We start from the raw sequence: 18670 nt of genomic DNA, 5'->3' as shown, positions 1-18670 counted from the left end.
GAAGAAAACACAAGCAATTTTTTAATCTCATGTTTCATAATGTTATCAGTCTGATAATTATGCTGGAATTAGCTGTAGATACTGGATGTAACATCGTATGGATGTGTGAAAAACAAATAAAATGATGTGGAGTTTAAATGGCCTGTGCAGCCCTAACATTAGCTTTCACATTGGTCCTTCTCTGGTTTACATTTATCTGAGGGGACAGGTACAGATGTTTTATGCCTGCAGCCACTTTTTTCCCCATGTTGAACTTTGAATAACAGCTCTGAAATAACCCAGAAACCATGTGTCTGTTCTTTCTGCACCCTCTCCACCCTGCTTTTCTCTTTGGTGACTGACAGCGGAGGACACGTGTGGTGGCACCCTGAGGGGCTCCAGTGGACTCATCTCCAGCTTTGATTTCCCCAGCGGTGACTCCCCTGGTGCTGGCGGAGTTGGAGGTGCTGGAGGTCTGGGCAGCAGTGGGGAGTGCAAGTGGACCATCCTGGCAGATCCCGGGGACACCATCTCCCTGGTGTTCACTGAATTTCAGATGGAGGAGAAGTCGGATTATCTGGAAGTAGAGGGATCTGAACCACCAACCATTTGGTAAGTTGAGCTGGAATGAGGAATGAGGGTAGTGTTTGTATTTCATCAGATGAGCATTAAATTGTTACATTAATAGTTTTAGTGTAACAGGAGGTGGATATGTGTGTTTTTGGTGTGAGTATGTAGGTTTGGTTTAAAAGTGTTTTTGATGTGTCAGGTGGAGAAAGATAATGTATACTGTTAAATAATGGCCTATATTCTGTTAGAAAACAGGGCTGCCAAATTGAATTTAGGCCAAAAAGTAAGTTTTGAAATCCAGAGATGTTAGAACATTTATTATAATTTTTGTGTTTTGTAATTATGAAACCGGTTTTGTGAGTAACTAGTAAATTGAAATTTAAAAAAGGTAACGCTTATGTGTGTAACCCAATATCGGATATAGTGTATCAGCGGGCTTTACAGGCTCACAGCTGCAACTCTAAACTGAGACCAAACTCTCTAAGCCTACCATATAAGAAAAAAGTGGAGACACGCAAAGAGAGGTCCCTTAATTGCTAAAAATGAACAGGAAGTTGTAATAGTTAGTATACTGAATTATAGCCATGGGGTTGAAATCCGGTAAGATTGCATTTGGTTCAGTAATCTAACTAATCTACTTAGTTTAGTAATTTAAATGTGTTTGAGATGGGACTATGTATAATCATAACAAAAACAAAAGGTAGTGGGCACTCACAGAAAGAATAAATAAGTTTTGTCTTTTAGATTTACTGATCACAAGAGAAACTCTGAATTTATTCCAAGGAGGGACTGGGGTATGAACAGACAAGGCTGTATTGCCTTAGGATTCTTAGTCTTAGTTCTTTCGATAATAAGAAGGCCTACCTGCTGAGATCTTAAAGCATGCAAATGGGACAAAGGTTCAGTATGTATGGTTGAGCTTGACCATGTAATGTGTTGTAGGAACAGCACTTTAAAATCAGCTGCATGTATTGGAAGTCACAGTGAAGAGAAGGTAGGCAGCTGACTGGCATGCAAATGTACCTTTTTGAACTTTCATCAAGAGTTATGTGCAGAGGACATTTTAAATATGCCTTGTGGTTCTAATCGAATTCAATCAATTCATATAGAAGGCACATGATTCCCTGTAATTCAAATTAAGGTGCACATGGATAACACATTTTTGACAGAGTTTTGTTTAAAAATCAGCCTTTGGACACTTTGGTTTATGGTGTCTTTGATGTCAAAGACACCCCCAACTGAAACAAGAAAATATGAAATGGGTTTGACCCCCAACCTTGAGGCTAAGGTTATCCATCTCCTCCACATCCTGTGTGAATGGGAATGTCCGCCAAGTTTATGTGATCCTGCCAGGCATTAATTATAATTGGCTGAAAGAAATTCTAATCAATCACTGAGCTGCGAGCTTTGTTGTCCCTGAGAGTTGTCATCCGGAGTCAGAAGGAGAGAGAGAGGCAGACACTGTGTCAGTAAGAGGCAGAGTCAAATGGAGAGGTCTTTTGAGTGTGGTGATGACTGCTAAATATTGTATGTTGATGTCGCTAGACAGAATGTGACATGGAGCTGATATGGGATGACACTGATGTGTTTTGACAGACCATCAGGTAAGCCTCTTCTCTTGGGTAATAATAATAATAACTTCAAAATTAACTCTTTCACTGACAGAAATGCCTCTTGGTCATAATGCCTCAGAGCCCCAGTGGCATATGGTTTGTGTAATCTTGTTGCTGCTATACAGGATTAAAGAAAAAACACAAATGTTGAGTTTTTGGAGACATGTCCGTTTCTTACGCTTAGGCAGTAATGCCAAGATGCAGTGCATATTTGACACATTTAGAGAATACTGGGGGGCTTCAAAAAGTTTGTGGAAAAAGGACAGTTGGAAAAAACGGTTTAAGTAACATCCATTTAAAGGTTCATGTAAGAACGTGTTATGACACATTAGTACGAGAATGTACAGGTGCATTGAGATCAAAATCCCTGCATATGATTTTTAGCTATGCACTTTTTCCACACACTTTTTGAAGAATTCAAGTGTCCCAGCAATCATGTTAATTGTTGAAGTTAATTAAATTTAAATAAGCCATATTTTTGTATTATGTAAGGGGTAAGAATGTTTTACATTAAGTGTCCAGGGAGAGGTCAAAAAGACATGTACTGTGTTTATAAAGCAGTTTAACAAGCAGTGCTGTTATTTGGAGGAGTTATACTTGTGTGTGTGATCAGCAGTCACCATTCATCACTTGAATGCTTTGAAACTCCAAGATGATGTTATTGTGTGTCACCAAATGTCAGAGGCTGTCAGGCAGAGTACTCATTTTAAGCCCTACAATCCAAGTGGGACCCAGTAAGCTTGAGTGCAGCGGGGCCAGAATTTTAGAGAGATGGCTTCAACTCAGCCAGGTAAACAAACAGACAAGCAAACAAACACGATTCAGAGCCAGTGATTCTCTCATGCCCATAAAATTCATTGTTCTCGCTCCCTCTGTTTTTATGAGTGTCTATGACTGTGTACAAGGCCATTGGACAGCTAAACTTTCAAGCATCCTAACATATAGCAGCAGCAGCAGGCAGAGACCGTCAATTTACCCTTGAGGTTTAGGTTTAGGGCCGCTTAACGATGATTGACAGCCTGGAACCTCAAAGTCAGCCAGATTTAACATATCCTTTGAGCCTTTTTCAGACAAACAGGCATAAAGCACGACCCAATTTAACTTGTAATACAGGTGGTTATCAAGTGCTAAACAAAAATAGAAATATGGATGGCAAAAATTAGTTGCAAATTGAAACCTTGGTCCCTGACAGAATAAGTAACTTCAGTGCTAAATTTATCCGGAATTGTGTGTACAAAATCCAGGACCATAGGGCAAGAAAATATGTTTTGCTGACACCTCTTAGCAGCTTTTATCCTTTTATCAGTTGAAGATTTCTATCAGATCTCTGCAAATGAGTTTATTGATTCCATTGTTGTCACGCTGGGGAAGGTTGATGTGAGGCTACACATCAATCACAGTGAAAATAGACAAAAAAAATCTGTTCCCTTTGACAAAAGCCAACATTGGAGTCTGGCTAGACCTTACGGAAATAGTTCTTTGTTATTATTCTGACCTTTTAATATGATTGTACAGCCCTGTTCTCAAAGGGCAAAAACAACAAGCTGTGGATCACATGTCAGTCATTATTTCAAATATGAACACAAGCATAAAACCTGAAAGGCTTGACGGATATTACATACACTGTTGTGCTTATATATTATGAAATTTGATCACAAAATGTTCTGTTTTGTTTTTTTCATACTCTTCTCTTTCTGCTTAATTTCTACTTTTCTATCATCCAGTGTCTTTGCAGATACTTCTGATCGCTTGCTGTAACATTGATTCTGCATGTTGTAAACATACTAAGAAAGCTGAGTCTACAAGACATTGTGACTTTGCTGTGCAATCTAGAAATATTTTGCTTGGTTCACTGAATATGAACAATCCTATTCCAACACTGGCTAAATGGTTGTCAGAGGAAGATTACAATATTCAAAGCAAGTTGAGAGCAAGAGGTTCCCTGCAGCTAAATGACCAACTTTGGTTAAATTACCATGTGTATTAGATTCCATTTCTTCTTTCTAGGATTTATTATTGATCTTTCCAGGCAAAATATAACGACATCAAAATGTCTCCAAAAGGTATGCTCTGCTACGGTCAGAGTGGGAAGAATGCAATGTTTAACTGAAGGAAAGTGAATTGACAGTTGACCCAGGTATTTCATCAGGGCAGTTAATGTAAGAGGCCACTGGGTATACAGAGACTGGCTCACTGTTTTTAGAAGCCAGTCTACTGGCAGACAGGCACCAAGCTGTTTAAGTATATCACCTGAGCAGTCTCTGAAGTGGGAGTAACTTGACAAGGGACAGAGAGCAGTGTCTTCTTCTTTATCATTTAAAATATTCTATTCTATAATACAGATTTTATAGAATATGTGTTAAAGGAAAAGACAAAATCACCTGGCCCCATCTTTTTTTGACAAATTTGAATTGATAGCTCATTATCTTGGGTGCACCTACGTATAACCTGCCTGTGTGAAACGAAGTAGAGACACCAGAGATTTAAGCTTATCGCTCTGGCCTCAAGGCTACGTTTGGCCACAGTACCTGCACACTGGGACTCATTACATTGGTATTTTGATGAGATTGCCATGCTCCCTTCAACCCCTTATCCTATTAAAGTAGCCACATTTTACTCAGAGCACTTTATGAGAACTCACTAATGTGCCTCACAAACCCATGTCAGCGTCTGCCATTAGTCCTTGAGATGCCCCAAATCAATGACATGAAGCATGCTAAAACTTGGATGAAACCAAGCACATAAAAATATTGCACTCATGCCAAGAAGTAATCTCCGAAAAGCCATATTGCATATCTATGAAGTAACAAATAGACAGCCTGAGTGAGTCTGCAGAGATAGAATGGCTGTGCATTATGTGAGGAATCCATTTTTCCAATTGGACTTTCTCATCTTTTGTCACTCAGTATGCACTGGAGGAGATACAAGAAGAAAACGGTAGACAGCAGTCACTTGTTCTTATCTTTTTCAAGGAAACTGGGCAGCCCTTTTTCTACAAATAATGTATCTGTTTTCATGACCATTACATTGACAAGTGCCAATGACATGCATCAATATTTTGTGAAGTAGCCATGAATTATTTTTGACTGCTGTTAAAATTTTTTTTATTCCAAACTGGACAGAACAATTTGAGAGTCAAAATACTATGGAATAAATTATGTAAACATGTTATCAGTCAACATTTTCCCTAATATGTAGTGCACAGCATACAATATTTTATGTTTTTACCTAAGAAATCATGAGAACATTTGGCACACAAGTTATCAATTTCTCAGGCCGCATCTCTGTCGTCTTCTAGCTTATGAGCACATTTGTGTTCATTTGGGCATCTGCTCTTACTGGGAGCACGGTTGCTGGAGGGAATGATGAGGGAGTGTATTTCTGCTGTGCAAACCAGACGTCCCAGAAATCATGTCACAATACATTTTATGATTTTCTCACTTTGTACTCACATGCACAAGGAAGATTTTTGCATGCAGACTACTATTGTATAAGTTGAAGTAATGGTTTACTTCACATTGATACAAATATATCCACTGGAGTATGTTGTCTGTAAGCTGTCATTAAGGCTTTATTTACTGTTGATGGCACATCATGTTTCACTTGGCTCTGCCATACTTTACCATTGTTAAAACAGTATATTCACCTCCGCTGGTCTTAAATTTGTAACATCACTCCTCTGCTGCCTGGAGCATCGGAGACCCTTCCTGATGGGTACAGCTTTATTGTCACTATCCATTTTCTTTTAGACTTGTAGCAGAAATCTTGTGATAATTTGCAGCTTCTGCAGAAAACATGTAGGTAGTCTCTTCTAAATAGTTCAGCTACTTGAAGGCTGCTCTTTCTCATTCTGCCATTGCATTGGTGTCATTAGCATTTTATCAATGACGCAATGAGAGAAAAGGTCAAGTTTTGTGTGAAAATCAATTACCTTTTAACTCTTCTCTAGGACCTGCCATCATCTCCCCTTGTGATGGATAATTTGGAATAAAAATGTAATTACTGAAAAATCACATTTAGTTTGCTAATCAATTAAAAATAAAATATGCAACAGCCTTTAATCTATAGACAGATAGATAGATATAGATGTATTTTACTCTGAGGTAATTAAGTTAAAGGTAATATGTGATGAAAATGAGGAAAAATCAAATGTCAAGTAGATTTAGTAATGTGTATCTTATATCTGGAATGACCACCATCCTCTCCACTTTCATTTCTTTCATATAACTTTTTTTTTCTCTGCCCCTTAGGTGCCTCAGCAGCAAATGCCACATAATGCCAAAGAAATTATATAGAAAAACAGACCTTAAACACGACTGCACACACTTCTTGACACACACAATAACTCAGACATGGACATGTGTGAGCACCCACACACACACACACAAACAAAATAATGAGTTAACACATTGTTTTTATCCTCTGAGCCAATTTGGCAACATGGGGCTCAACTGCACCATGCCTTTTTTCATCCTGTCCCAAGCCTCTGTTTAATAGCTAGAATGGCATTGTGTGCTATTGACTGTGGTGTGACAAGGCATGGCGCAGGGATTGCAATGCAGTAGAAAAAAGCCAGAGCTGGTTAGCCAGACAAATGAGGAGGCCCCTGGCAGCTTTAAATCTCTACGATTATGGAGTCCCTGATGCTATGGCCACACACTGAATAAAAACTTCTGATCTAAAACACAGCCACAGACAGTAAGACAGATGTGGTCAGAACACACAAAGACTTTGTGTCATGCATGCAAGTTTTGACAGAGACAACCTCATATACAACAATACATGTCCACACATGGGTCAAACACAGATTTTTTTCTCTCTGCATTACTCTTTGTCTACCCTTTACCCTTACATGCACGCACACTCATTTGTGTATATGCAAATCTGTAGTCAAAATAAGGTGTTTTTTCTCCAAGGTTTTCATTAATGGTTTCTCCATTTTACTCAATTAACCATTTTTCCAGGTTTTTGGTTAAGTATGGCACCACAAGAATTAAAATGACCAAAAAGCTATTTTGTTGAGAAAAGTTCAAACAGATGCTGTGTTTTCTTTTATTTGTGTCTCTTTACACTCAGGCTAACTGGAATGAATATTCCAGCACCCATCATCAGCAACAAAAACTGGCTACGGCTGCATTTTGTGACAGAGAGCAACCACCGCCACAAAGGCTTCAGGGCTCAGTATCAAGGTAAGACATGATTACTTCATTTGCACATCGTAATAGACTGCCCCCTTCTTGAGCGAAAAGGGATCATCGTAGGAAAAATACACTGTAATTACAAAGCATGTTTTTGATCTTTGTTAACTGAATATTAAACAGTTTGATTAATACCCCCTCTGTAGAGGGCATAGAGGCCTTTTCTGCTTCATCCCACTGACTTCAAAGGGCTTTGTTAATCAAATATTTGAGAGATAAATTGTGTATATACTTTTTCTCTTATAAAAACTCAGCTCTGGCAGCTCAATAATCCATTAACCTGACATTGTTCTCTGGCATGACTTTAAAGTCAGTGTATGCTGCACATGCTCTACCACAGAAGCTGAAAGCCTGGCCCCAAGCCAGATATGAAACCTGCAACCTCACCATAAACAGCTCTATAAGGACTTGCATTTACGTGCATGTGTAGCAACTCACTTTAAATGAAGACATAAAATCAATTGCATGAAAAATCACATTTCTCATCTATTGCAATGCATTGTTCTGCAGTGGTTGAGCTTTTCTGTACAATTATCTTTGATGTAATGGGCAGATACTTTTCAAGCAAAGACGAGCACTGAGGGGTGTTGTTACACAGTATGCGTTTGAGCATATGACAATCGTTATCTAGTCACTAAGTAGATTCACATCTTAATTGTGTGTGTAATAGCTTGAAATAACCAGTTGACCTACAGTGTAGTTCTTAGAAGAGGCATCATCCCAATGTTTTCAAATTCAAATAGCCTTGTTTTGCTTGATACATCATTCATTGCTGTTGGCTATTCTGTTGATACTTCAAAATAATGACAGCCGTTTGCATCACCTGGCTTTTGTGTGCAATCTGGTCCCTGCTGTGTTTAATTATACTGTCTCAAGATATGTAGAATTGCAGTCTTCGGGCTGCTCTTTGATTCTGTGTGGTATCCCCCCCCCCCAACAAGCTATAACCCTTAAATCTGCTCTGACCAATCAATTTCTATTCACCATTTAATATGTCTGAGTTTTATAAACAGACAAACATGAAAAACTAATTTAGGTTTTATAGAATTTCCAAGGCAACCCTTAGGAATGCAACAGAGCCATTGAACTCATTTCTTTTGAAAAAGGATACACACCAGTAGCAATTACATGTTGATGTTCTTCATAGGACCAAGTATTATCCAGAGAAAGAAACACTTGTACTGTATCTTCTCACATCTAATACTGTAACTTCTTTTATCTAATGAACTCTTTCTGTTGCTCTTGACCAGTGAAAAGCTCTGGAGAGCTTAAATCCAGAGGGGTAAAATTATTACCAGGAAAGGACAACACTAACAAACTGTCTTTGAGTAAGTCTTTTATTTTTCTTATGCAACTGTTTTCATTGTTTGGATTTTTTGTTTATGTAGGGCTTGCGTTCTGGGTCTTTGTTTTTTTCTTGTCTCTTTTTTTGCTGCATCATTTGGTGAAGGAATTAAGCTACAGTACTAGATTTTGCAGAAGTGCAGTCTCTATTTCTTTCTGATGCCCTATTTCCCCTACTGTTGTGGACTTCCTGTCCTGACAGAAATGAACTTGGCTAGATCAAGCCTAGTTATGTACTTTGCAGTGAAATGCTACATTTTATGTATGTGTTTCAGATGCCCTAAAACTCCCTTTGTCTCATTCTGTACTATTTAAGTAGTACATCAGGTTGATTTATGTTCATGCACTGTGTGATCTACGCACACAGCAGTAGTCAAGGTTGAGTGACCACTCACACAGATGATTTGTGTACTCTGACTGGAGTGAATGCATTCTAATTGCTAGTGGAGCTCTGTCATTAACATAAATCTGGAGCACAATTCCCTGTAACTCCACAGTGTGCTAAACACTTCAATGATAACAGGTTGTAATCTTTATTGCCTTATGTGTCATAGATTCGGCATTGCATGGAGACATGAATAATGCAAAGGGCTGTAATCTTTTCTATGAGACAATATTGTATACCATTTAAAAGACTGAAGAGATGCTTCATATGCCTTGTGGATTCATTACATATAAGTAAACCCATAACTCTATTATAACCCGCAACAATTAACTTCAAAGCTAATGAATTTCCTGAAAAAAAGTCAAAGATGAAAACACATGCCGGTGGAACTTCTTGCATTAAAACGAAAGGGGTGTGGGTTGATGTCTTATTGCAAATATTACAGCAAACCTTAAGGATAATTATGATAATACATATTTCATGAATTTCATTTCCAGTGCATGCAATCTTTGATTTATAGATCAGAACATGAGGGGGAGATGGGACCGGTGAATGCCAGACCACACCACTTCTGTGTTCAACAATAGTCAAGGCTTTGAAACCATATCTACAAGGCTTTATCCAGTATACTTCAACAATTATGTATGGAGTGTCTCACTGAGTGATTATTATTAGCTCCTGCAATTGATAGTTGAAGGTTATTTAATCCTCTTAGTCCCTGCTGAACCCATATACATTTCCCTTCATTTTGTCTAGCTCAGGTAAGAGAGTTGCATTTATCCTTGGCACTTACTTCGATATCACAAAACACGAATGTGTATTCACAACAGAGCTGCCAAATACTCTTAAGTCGCAGTTGGAAGTCTCTGACATTGAGAGATGAGGTCGATTTGTTAAACTAGATATATAATTCTTGAAACCAAATCCTGCTGCCAAACATAACCACTAAACATTCAGACATTATCCACTATTCAAGTGCTTTTCACTGCAGTGGGTGTTTTTTGAAAGTACGAAGCTTTGAAAATTTAAGTGTCTCTCTCAAAGCATTCTTGGTCTTTCTCTTTCTCATTCAGTGAATGAAGGAGGAATCAAACAGGTGTCTAATTACTGCCCTGACCCAGGGGAGCCGGAGAATGGCAAACGGATTGGCTCTGACTTCAGGTGAGTTGGCGCTTCTGCAGCTGAAGTGAAAGAGCTCAGATTTGTGTAGAGGAGGGTTAAGGCATTGGAAAATGTGCTCCCCAACCAATTTATATGTCATGACATCCAGTAACTTTGTTACATTGCATCATATATCAGATATTTGACCTATTTACTACAGCTGTGGAGAAACTTCTTGTTGATATTGAGCGATAGACCGTCTCTTAATGATATTCATAATATCATACATAGCACACATACCATATCATGTCCCTCAAATTAGGAAAACAATAAAATCAACTTTCAGAAAATGTATTTTATTTAGCTACATTGTACAGATTACACATTGTATTTATGCAGGTTTAGAAACCTCTTTAGCTCTTAAAATGGGTCTGTTCCACGTAAACATTAAAACCAGTTGCCAGAAGCTCAGGTCATCCTTCTCGCAAGTTTGGTATCTTAGCTGATTACAGGACTCTTCTGGACAGAGACCTCAGATGTTGTACCTGGAATCTGCTGGATACACTCTCCCAGTGTCGGGGTCACAGTCCTTAAAGCTTCTTTTACCACTGGGACCATTTTGGACCTCACCTTCCACATCTGTTACAGTTGTTCATTCAGGCCCTGGTACTTCTCAGTCATCTTGTGCTTTGTCTTTCTGATGTTACTCTCAGTTGTGATTGAGACATGAATCACAAATTGCCCTCCTCTGTTCTTCCAACCACCACTATGTCTGGTTGGTTATCCAGCAGCTGTTTGTCAGTCTGGAACTTAAAGTCCAATAGGATCTTAACTATGTTGTTCTCAACCACTTTTAGTGGTGTGTCCCATCTGGACATGGGGATTTCTAATCCATACTCGGCACAGATGTTCCTCTACACTATTCCAGCCACTTGGCTATGCCTGTTAATGAACACTGATCCAGCTTGTGTATTACACCCTGCTATTATGTGCTGGACTGTCTCAGGGGCATCTTTGCACAGACTGCACCTTGGATCCTGTCTGCTGTGGTAGACCCCTGCCTCTATGAATCTGGTGCTAAAAAGTGGCTGATCTGTGAATACCCTCTGAGCCTAAGATGACTCTCCTCTGGACTCTGTTATCTCTAATTTACAATATATTTCAGGTTTAGCATTTTTAGCATTCATATAGAACATAATGAAGGTGGGTTTTTTTCATGTGGAAAAAGACCTCACTGCATTAAAGAGCATTATTGGTATTCATATTTTTATCTTGGACATTTTTAAGTATGAAAAATGAGGAAATAATAGATAAACAAATAAATTCACCAGTTTATCTACTGGATTTGATATATTAATGCACAGTACAATGTAAACTCATGACGATGAATGACATTAAATAACTAATGAATTTGATATTTCATCAGGAGTCATATTTGAGGCATTGATTGCTTTTTCAGGCATTAATGGTGTTTATTATCTTAGCATCGGAGCCACTGTTCAATTTACCTGTGATGAGGACCATGTGCTGCAAGGTTCTAAAACGATTACCTGCCAGCGCGTAGCTGAAGTCTTTGCTGCTTGGAGCGACCACAGACCCGTCTGCAAGGGTGAGCGAGGCTACTGAGGAGCTAATAAAACAGTTTGATTAAGGCAGTGCCTCTGGATATAGGCTCTATGCAGATAGAGGAAAGTTCATTTCTGTTAATTATGTATGAAAGCCTCTGCTGCAGCTCTTTACTTTTCTGTTCCAAAATGCTCTGCCTGTTTTTCTCTGTTTCATAATACCTGAAGCACCTTTCAGAATTTGATTAATGGAAATGTAGCTAATAGACCCTCTCTCTACCTGTGCAAACAATATAGTACCTTTCTGTCATGTTACAATACAAGAATTATTACACTGCCTTCTGAGTACCCTTTTCATCAATATTTAGTGTAAATTTAACATTCCTAGGACTGACTTGTAGTTTTGTAGATAATTTAGATAATTTTACATTGTGTGTGTGTTTGAATCTGTCTGGTGTATATCATCTGTGGCCTCATGCTTATCTTTATACTGTTGCAGTGAAAACATGTGGGTCGAATCTTCAGGGACCATCAGGGACCTTTACGTCCCCTAACTTCCCTATCCAGTATGAGAGTAACTCCCAGTGCGTGTGGATCATCACAGCCAGCGATCCAAACAAGGTATTAGAACTGAGTTGAGGCTCTTACATTTTTCTTGTATTGTATAATTAGCTGTTGGACCAAGTCTAATGAAAACCCACTGCTACTGTTGTCATGTGGGGTCCTACCACTAGTAGCCTTTGTATCCTGACCCCCCCCTCCCGATTGGCTAAATTGAGCAATTAAGTCTGGACACAGTCCACAGTTAAAGTCACCATGACAGTGCAAAAGTTCCATTTTGTGTGGAACATATACACATCTGCTTTACACCATAAATCAAGCAGTTGCTTCCTGCTTCTAAGATTAAAAGGCCACATAGACTAGAGGTATGATGATACCCATGGCTACTGTTAAAGGTGGTTACAAATTTTAATCAGACATGAAAAAAAGTGTTTGCCATTGTTACCTTCAGTCCATTTAGATAAGAAATGCTTCATCTACTTCAGAGTAGTCTCCTTGCACTGTAAATGTGGTATTTATAAAGATTAAATAATAGCTTTTATTTTCTGGATTAAATTATAGTAGAAATCCCAGAAAGGCTTTAAAGCAGAGTATAAAGAATATGGTGTAATGCCCCACTTGTGTTTTTCTTTTTTTTTCCTTTTCTCTAGTGTAATAGTTCCTCATTTGTTAGATAATGAGCAGAAATGGACATTTTTTTCCTTTTCCCCCAACGAGTGAACCTTTAGATTTAGAACATTAGAAAATTCTCTGTCCCAGCAGTGTAGACCATTTGTCCAGGTGTTTCCTTATTGGGTTTGTATTTATGAATGTGTTTATTTTCCAAGGGCTTCCCAAGATGGGAAAAGGTTGCACAGAAAATGCACATATTTTGACATAAGTTCATTGTTACTGTGCCTCATTAATATACATGGATGCAGATTGCATTTCAGTTCTCACTAGCCTACCAGTTTGATCGTGGCTGTTGGCAGTTGAGCAATTCGCTTCATTTATCTAGGGTAACAGAAATGGAGTGAAATAATGATTGAGTGAGACCAACTTTTCCCCAAAGTGAAGAGGTCAAAGCTGTTTTTCTAATGGTCATTGCTGCTCTTCTACATCAAATTTATTTCTCTATTGGTATTTTGTCCAGTGAGTCATATACACAGGGGTGTCAGCTAAGTGCTATCCTGCTAATAAACAATAACCAACCAACTCTCATTCAAAACTCACTAGGACTGGCAAGTGCCATAGCTTTGTGCCGTCGTGCCCTCTTCTAGGCAAACAAGCCATTGACTTGGCACTGAAACTCGGTCCATTAGTGTTATTATGGTAATTATGCTTATGTGTGGATTTTAATGAGGCTGTTACACATGGATATTGTGCAGGCATTGTCCTCCCAATGGCCAGAAAAGGGGATGCTAAGGATGAACAAATGGCCATCATATGTTTGTCATCAACAGATGTGACACTCGTACCATTACAACATCCTTCCTTTCATCACTAATCCATGCAGGCAAAGTGTAGGCTGAGATAATGTGGCTTTAATGTCACTGCAGTAGACTCAATTTTCCATGATTATTATTAGTGTAAGCAGATGTTGCCAGTTTGATTAGTGAATATGTCATCTTTTGTGATGTTATGTACAGTTGTTAAGGGAAAGAAGACATACTGTTGACAGCTGACAAAGATATCTCAAGGGTGAATGTGGACAGGCAATTAATAATTCTGGACTCTTAAAACTGCCTAGCTGTGATTGGTTCTTAGTGTTTGATTTGTGCTCTAAAGTAATGTGAAGAGATGCTGCTGTCAGTTTCTATATTGCTTTGAATGACGTTTCTCGTGTCCTTTGTTTGTGAGGGCGTATGGAATAGACATGAACTATTTGTCAAAGCCTTATTTTAACAGTCAAAAATGTGATGTGAGTTGAGTTCTATGTTTGCTTTCCATTATTTATTGATGTTATTGTTGATTTGAATTTTAGAGGTACTTTCTGCATATTTCATAAAAGTATCAAAATATAGGCTTCATTAGGCAGCTATCTGAGGTATGAGGGAAGAGGAAATCTTAGGTCTTTACAGCATTGTTTGATCAAACATGTTGCTATCTGCTCGTAGAAATGTATATAATTTTACATAGACTTTCTCTACATAGGCTTCCCTCTCACAGTTTAGCTGTCTCCAGAAACATTTTCTCTAAAGGCAAGTTATGGAAATGAGCAGCTGTGTTATGAATTTCTTATAAATGAGATGGTTATTTGGTAATAAAATTTGAGTCATTTGAAATTCCTGCACATCTGATAGAGGGGGTTTGACTTATATACATGAATACCATGAATAAGATTGGCTGTCAGGATAGCAGTAGCAATGTTGATTGATAGAGCTGTGAGTTTGAACCACTACAGTACAGTAGTCTCCAGGGGAGACCATTCTGTTTACACCTATCTGATGATGGAGCATTCAGAGTCATAGTTTAGTTTGTATTGAGTCTATAAAACACTGCTGGGGAACACATATGCACATATGCTGAAAATCTATGGTGTATGTTAACATAGAAAATCAATAGCAATGTGCCTAAATATTAAGCCTCCAAGGATTGCTTTTCTTTAGCTTAACACTTATCAAAGGACAGATCATAAAAGCATCATATTTTGTATTTCACAACAGGTTATTCAGATCAACTTTGAAGAGTTTGACCTTGAAATTGGGTATGATTCACTAACCATTGGAGATGGAGGGGAAGTAGGTGACTCTAAAACAATAATTCAAGTGTAAGTACTGCATAAAATATTTAATTGCATATGTTATCATACCATAATATTGTAGTCAGATGTTACCAAGCTGGTTAGATAAAGGTTTTCATATAATACTGAAGCAAAGAACCTTGATTTGAGTGAAAAACTGCCATTTAAATTCTGGCTTATTCTGTTGAAATATACAGTACTTTGTAATGATCCATAATGATGTTTAAAGTCTAATTTTTTTGTTTCAGTTCCTTTTAGAAGATTTTAGAAAGTTTCTGTATAACACTGTGTGATGAGATGAGGCTTGAAAAGTGTATTTTGATACCTCAGTGACTTTTTTGTTGCCCTGTCTGCAGGCTGACTGGAAGCTTTGTCCCAGACCTGATTGTCAGCATGTCCCATCAGATGTGGCTTCATCTCCAGTCTGATGAGAGTGTGGGCTCGATTGGCTTCAAGATCAACTATAAGGGTACACAGACTTAAGTGCTGATATCATCTCTCACTGTCTGTATGCATGTCTGTGACTGTCTCGTTCAGCAGGTCCAGTTTCCTGTCTGCCTTTCCAACCCTCTATCTGCGTCTCATTCTCTTCTCTATCTGCTTCAAAAAAAAAAAAAAAAAACTTCCTTAACCAGGCTCTCAGACTGTTCACCTGGACCTTTATAGATAATGTTGAAGAATAAAGTACCTCAAAGTACTTGGCTTGACTCAATCCTGTACTTTCCCCCTTTCCCCACTTTCCCATTTCTATCCCTCTCCCCTCCGCTTCTCCTCTCACCCACAGAAATTGACAAAGAGAGTTGCGGTGACCCTGGTACACCTCTGTATGGCTACCAAGAGGGTAGTGGCTTTTTAAATGGAGATGTTCTGCGCTTTGAATGCCAGTTTGGATTTGAGCTCATTGGGGAGAGGATGATAACCTGCCAGAACAACAATCAGTGGTCGGCTAATATCCCCATCTGCATATGTGAGTCCAACACAGGCTTTTTTTCATGACAGCAAATTAAGCAATTATTTATGTGCTTGGAAAGTTCACAATGACACTAAACTATTGGAGGATTAATTACAGCGTCGTTAAATGACCATACAGTGTATTGTGTGTAAACAGCAATATACATAATGTAAAATGGGAATTGATAGCATATGCTTGCCTTGTTATTTGAGTTTGATTTGAAAAAGAAGAAAATAGGGTACACACTCTTGTAGTAGACTGGAGAAAGGAAACCTGCATTATACTGTACATTGTCCTTTCTCAAGCTAAACCCCTAAACCCCTCTCTCTAAACCCCTCCTGTGAGTTTCACTATACCTAACCCATATCCATAACAAAAATCTAGTCTACTATTTCCTCCAGTTAACTGTGTCCATTGGGACAGAGTGTAGTATTCATTGGCACCTATATTGCTTTATGTCTGTTTTTGTACCGTAACTTCTATGCTCAGCCCCCTTACAGTTTCATGTTTCTCCAACTACTCAGCACCCATGGGAGCAGTGTTGTCTACTGATTCTGAGCTAGTTATACAGAACTGACATTGTTCTATGCTGATCTTTGTGCCTGATCTTGTCATGGCAGAATCCTCAGTATGATTGTCAGAGTTGTGGTAAATTGCCTCACCTGGGATATTTAAGTTTTTAAAGCATTACTAATATATGTTGCACCCTCCATCACACAGTCCCCTGTTTCTCCAACTTCACTGCTCCCATGGGGACGGTATTGTCTCCCGACTACCCAGAGGGCTATGGGAACAACCTTAATTGCGTGTGGCTGATTATCTCCGAGCCGGGCTCCAGAATCCACCTAGCCTTCAATGACTTTGACCTGGAGCCTCCCTATGACTTCCTCACTATCAAAGATGGGGATCAGTCAGGAGCCACAATACTGGGACGCTTCTCAGGGGCCGAAGTTCCTTCCCATCTGACGTCCAACAGCAATGTACTGCAGCTGGAGTTTCAGGCTGATCACTCAATGTCTGGACGAGGGTTCAATATCACCTATAGCAGTAAGTGACTGATCAATTTAATTCAAACAATCATATCTAGTAAAGCCTTTATAAGCAAACACATGAGGGTTAGGGATTAGTGTGATGATTAGTATGACTGACTCTTAGCAAATATCAGGACTGGAAATTATCTTTAGAACTGTAATTAATGTACAAACAAGTTATATTTTACATATCATGAATTAAAAAAGGTGGGAACGAAGTTGAACAGCACCTGTAATTTTTGTTTGAGATTATAGCAAAAATTGCTGCTCAGTAGAGCATACCTCCACCAAGGCCAAACCATCCTACATATCTCCATTATCACTACATTATTTCCTGACAGAATTGTTGAAAAATCTCACAATGTTATGGAAACTGATTTAAAAAAAAAAAAAAAAAAAAAAGAATTACTGGATCTGACCTTTAACTAGATCCACTCCAAAGCTAAATGGGTTCTTCCGTGGCCCATGCCCCATCCTTTCAACAAGTTTGGTGCAAATTGGTTCAGTACTCATTGCATAATCCTGCTAACAAATAACCAACAATAGACAAGGGAAAAAACATCACCTCTTAGGTCTTTGTGCCTCGTTGCCTAATAGAGCACCATTCTTTTTTCTCCTGGTGAGGCACAACAAGTTCTAAAGACACAAGCTATTGTCACCCTCAGGTGTGCAGAGCAGACCTCTGTTTTTTTTTCTCTACCGCAGACAGCTACATCCATTTCCCTTATCTTCCTACTTCTCACAGACCCCATTCCTCATTCACACAAGAGCGTTTGTCACTAGATCTTGTTCTCTTTCTTCTCATTACAAGCTTTTGGGCGTAATGAGTGCCCTGACCCTGGCATACCATTGAATGCCAGGCGCTTTGGGGACAGTTTCCAGCTGGGGAGCTCCATCTCTGTGGCTTGTGAGGAGGGCTTCATCAAGACGCAGGGGGCTGACACCATCACATGCCATCTGGAGGAAGGCAAGGTGATGTGGAGCGGGCTCATTCCTAAATGTGAAGGTACTAAAATGGAATAACTAATAACTGTGTGGTTGTTTGACAGATAGGTCAACGATTGAGTTAGGAAGAGGAAAAAAAAGAACATTTGAGTATTTGAGAGAGTATTTGATAAAAAAAAAAAAAAAAACATTGAGTGGGTTATGTGGAACACACAGCTCAGAATCCACCCAAACAGGGCTACATTTATCTTATGTTCAGGTGTTTGTGTAACTCCAGGCCTTTGCTGACTCATCCTATATTTATTTTCTTTTAGTTTTTTTCATGTTGGTACAAAAGATTACTGAGTGGTGTCACCTTTAAAACAACAACTTTTCTGCCCCATCCTCCTCTCCTCCCCCACAATTCTTCCTCCTCTCTGCCCCTCCAGCACCTTGTGGGGGCCACTACTCAGGGCCATCTGGTGTCATCCTCTCCCCGGGGTGGCCAGGTTACTACAAAGACTCCCTGAGTTGTGAGTGGGTCATTGAGGCTGAACTGGGACGTTCCATCAAGATCAGCTTTGACAGGTTTGTATGACAGTGCTGCAACAACTGAGCCGTGGAAACAAAGATACACACACTCACAGATTCACAAAGGCACAGACAGAAACTGAGACAGCACACAATCCCTTATCAATATAGTGTAATGTATGTGAGCACTACAT

General features: G+C 39.0%; 1 protein-coding gene across 2 annotated transcripts in view; it reads left to right on the top strand.

The window, feature by feature from the left end:
* LOC108888711 (CUB and sushi domain-containing protein 3) overlaps window positions 1–18670 on the top strand; it is a 197833-nt gene that overhangs the window by 44131 nt on the left and 135032 nt on the right. For both annotated transcript variants that reach the window (XM_018684823.2, XM_051076168.1), the window contains exons 5-16: window positions 345–591; window positions 7239–7351; window positions 8611–8688; window positions 10163–10250; window positions 11675–11799; window positions 12255–12376; window positions 14962–15065; window positions 15395–15507; window positions 15823–16005; window positions 16711–17037; window positions 17833–18027; window positions 18395–18533. In XM_018684823.2, the coding sequence (XP_018540339.1) occupies window positions 345–591; window positions 7239–7351; window positions 8611–8688; window positions 10163–10250; window positions 11675–11799; window positions 12255–12376; window positions 14962–15065; window positions 15395–15507; window positions 15823–16005; window positions 16711–17037; window positions 17833–18027; window positions 18395–18533 (1834 nt within the window). The remainder of the gene's footprint in view (window positions 1–344; window positions 592–7238; window positions 7352–8610; window positions 8689–10162; window positions 10251–11674; window positions 11800–12254; window positions 12377–14961; window positions 15066–15394; window positions 15508–15822; window positions 16006–16710; window positions 17038–17832; window positions 18028–18394; window positions 18534–18670) is intronic.

This window comes from Lates calcarifer, linkage group LG15, assembly GCF_001640805.2.
Source record: "Lates calcarifer isolate ASB-BC8 linkage group LG15, TLL_Latcal_v3, whole genome shotgun sequence".
Classification (NCBI taxonomy): domain Eukaryota; kingdom Metazoa; phylum Chordata; class Actinopteri; family Centropomidae; genus Lates; species Lates calcarifer.
Note: the sequence above shows the minus strand (reverse complement) of the source record. Positions and strands in the feature narration are given on the sequence as shown.